The sequence below is a fragment of the Otolemur garnettii genome, unplaced genomic scaffold, assembly GCF_000181295.1.
Source record: "Otolemur garnettii isolate 467f Iridium unplaced genomic scaffold, OtoGar3 scaffold00124, whole genome shotgun sequence".
NCBI lineage: Eukaryota > Metazoa > Chordata > Mammalia > Primates > Galagidae > Otolemur > Otolemur garnettii.
In genome coordinates this window covers 4472123-4473129 of record NW_003852519.1, presented here as the reverse complement: position 1 = coordinate 4473129, position 1007 = coordinate 4472123, and the positions used below count along the sequence as shown (strand labels likewise).

The 1007-nt window shown below is 31.7% G+C and overlaps 1 protein-coding gene across 1 annotated transcript in view; it reads right to left on the bottom strand.

The window, feature by feature from the left end:
• Window positions 1-1007, bottom strand: part of STRAP (serine/threonine kinase receptor associated protein) — a 20136-nt gene that overhangs the window by 7904 nt on the left and 11225 nt on the right. The window contains exon 5 of the mRNA XM_023517911.1: window positions 861-957. Coding sequence (XP_023373679.1) covers window positions 861-957 — 97 coding nt within the window. The remainder of the gene's footprint in view (window positions 1-860; window positions 958-1007) is intronic.

Here is a 1007-nt window from a genome sequence, read left to right as displayed (position 1 = left end):
CAAAAAGGAAAAAAAAAGGTAACATTTAATCACTTATGAAAATTATATCTGCAGTTTAACCAATGAAAGAGTGAATAATCAGAACTATACAAAAACATTCATTCCAAGTCACAAATTACATATGATAAAAAGAAATTCTGAGTTTCTATATACAATGTCAAATTATGTAGTAGCTTATGATACACTTCCCATTTAACTTGGCAAAACAATGTGACTAAGACATTTACATTCTAATCTAGTCAATTTCAGCACTGCTTTACTTAGTGGTTCTTACACTCTGCTTTTCTGAGACTGCCAAGAGCTGTGTATCTTTCCACAGAAAATTTCATTAGGTATCAGTACACAAAACTGTATATAGCTTCACCGGCCTCACAGTTCCCTTTTAGCCGAATCTTGGGTTAAGAACACCCACTTATAAAGGTGTCCATAGTTTTAATTTTCTTTTGATTTCTGTACATACACGTTGAGTACCCCTTACTCAAAATACTTTAGGCCAGAAGTATCTGTAGTTCAAATTTCTTCACATTTTGGAATATTTACATTATATACTTACTGGTTAAGCATCCCTAATTGAAAACTGACAATCTGAAATGCTCCAATGAGCATTTCCTTTGAGCATCACATCAGTACTCAAAAAGTTTCAGATCTTGGAGCATTTCAGATTTTAGAATTTTGGATTAGGGATACTCAACCTGTAATATAAATAGATAGATGCAGATAAAAGTGCCTGTGTGCAACTTAGGTTTTAAAATGCAGACTTTTCCCCCACCTAATAGTTATAAAAAATATTTAAAATACAAGCTCTAAGGTAAAATACCTAAATACCTTTCATATTTAGATTAAGAATAAAAATTACTTACCGAACAGTTTTATCGTCAGCTGAAAGAATCTGTTTATCTTCACTGCACCACAGAGCCTTTTTAATACCAGAGGTGTGACCACTAATTTCCTTAGGTTCTTCAGATGAAACAATTTAAAATATATCTGTTAATATTTGATTTTTTAAA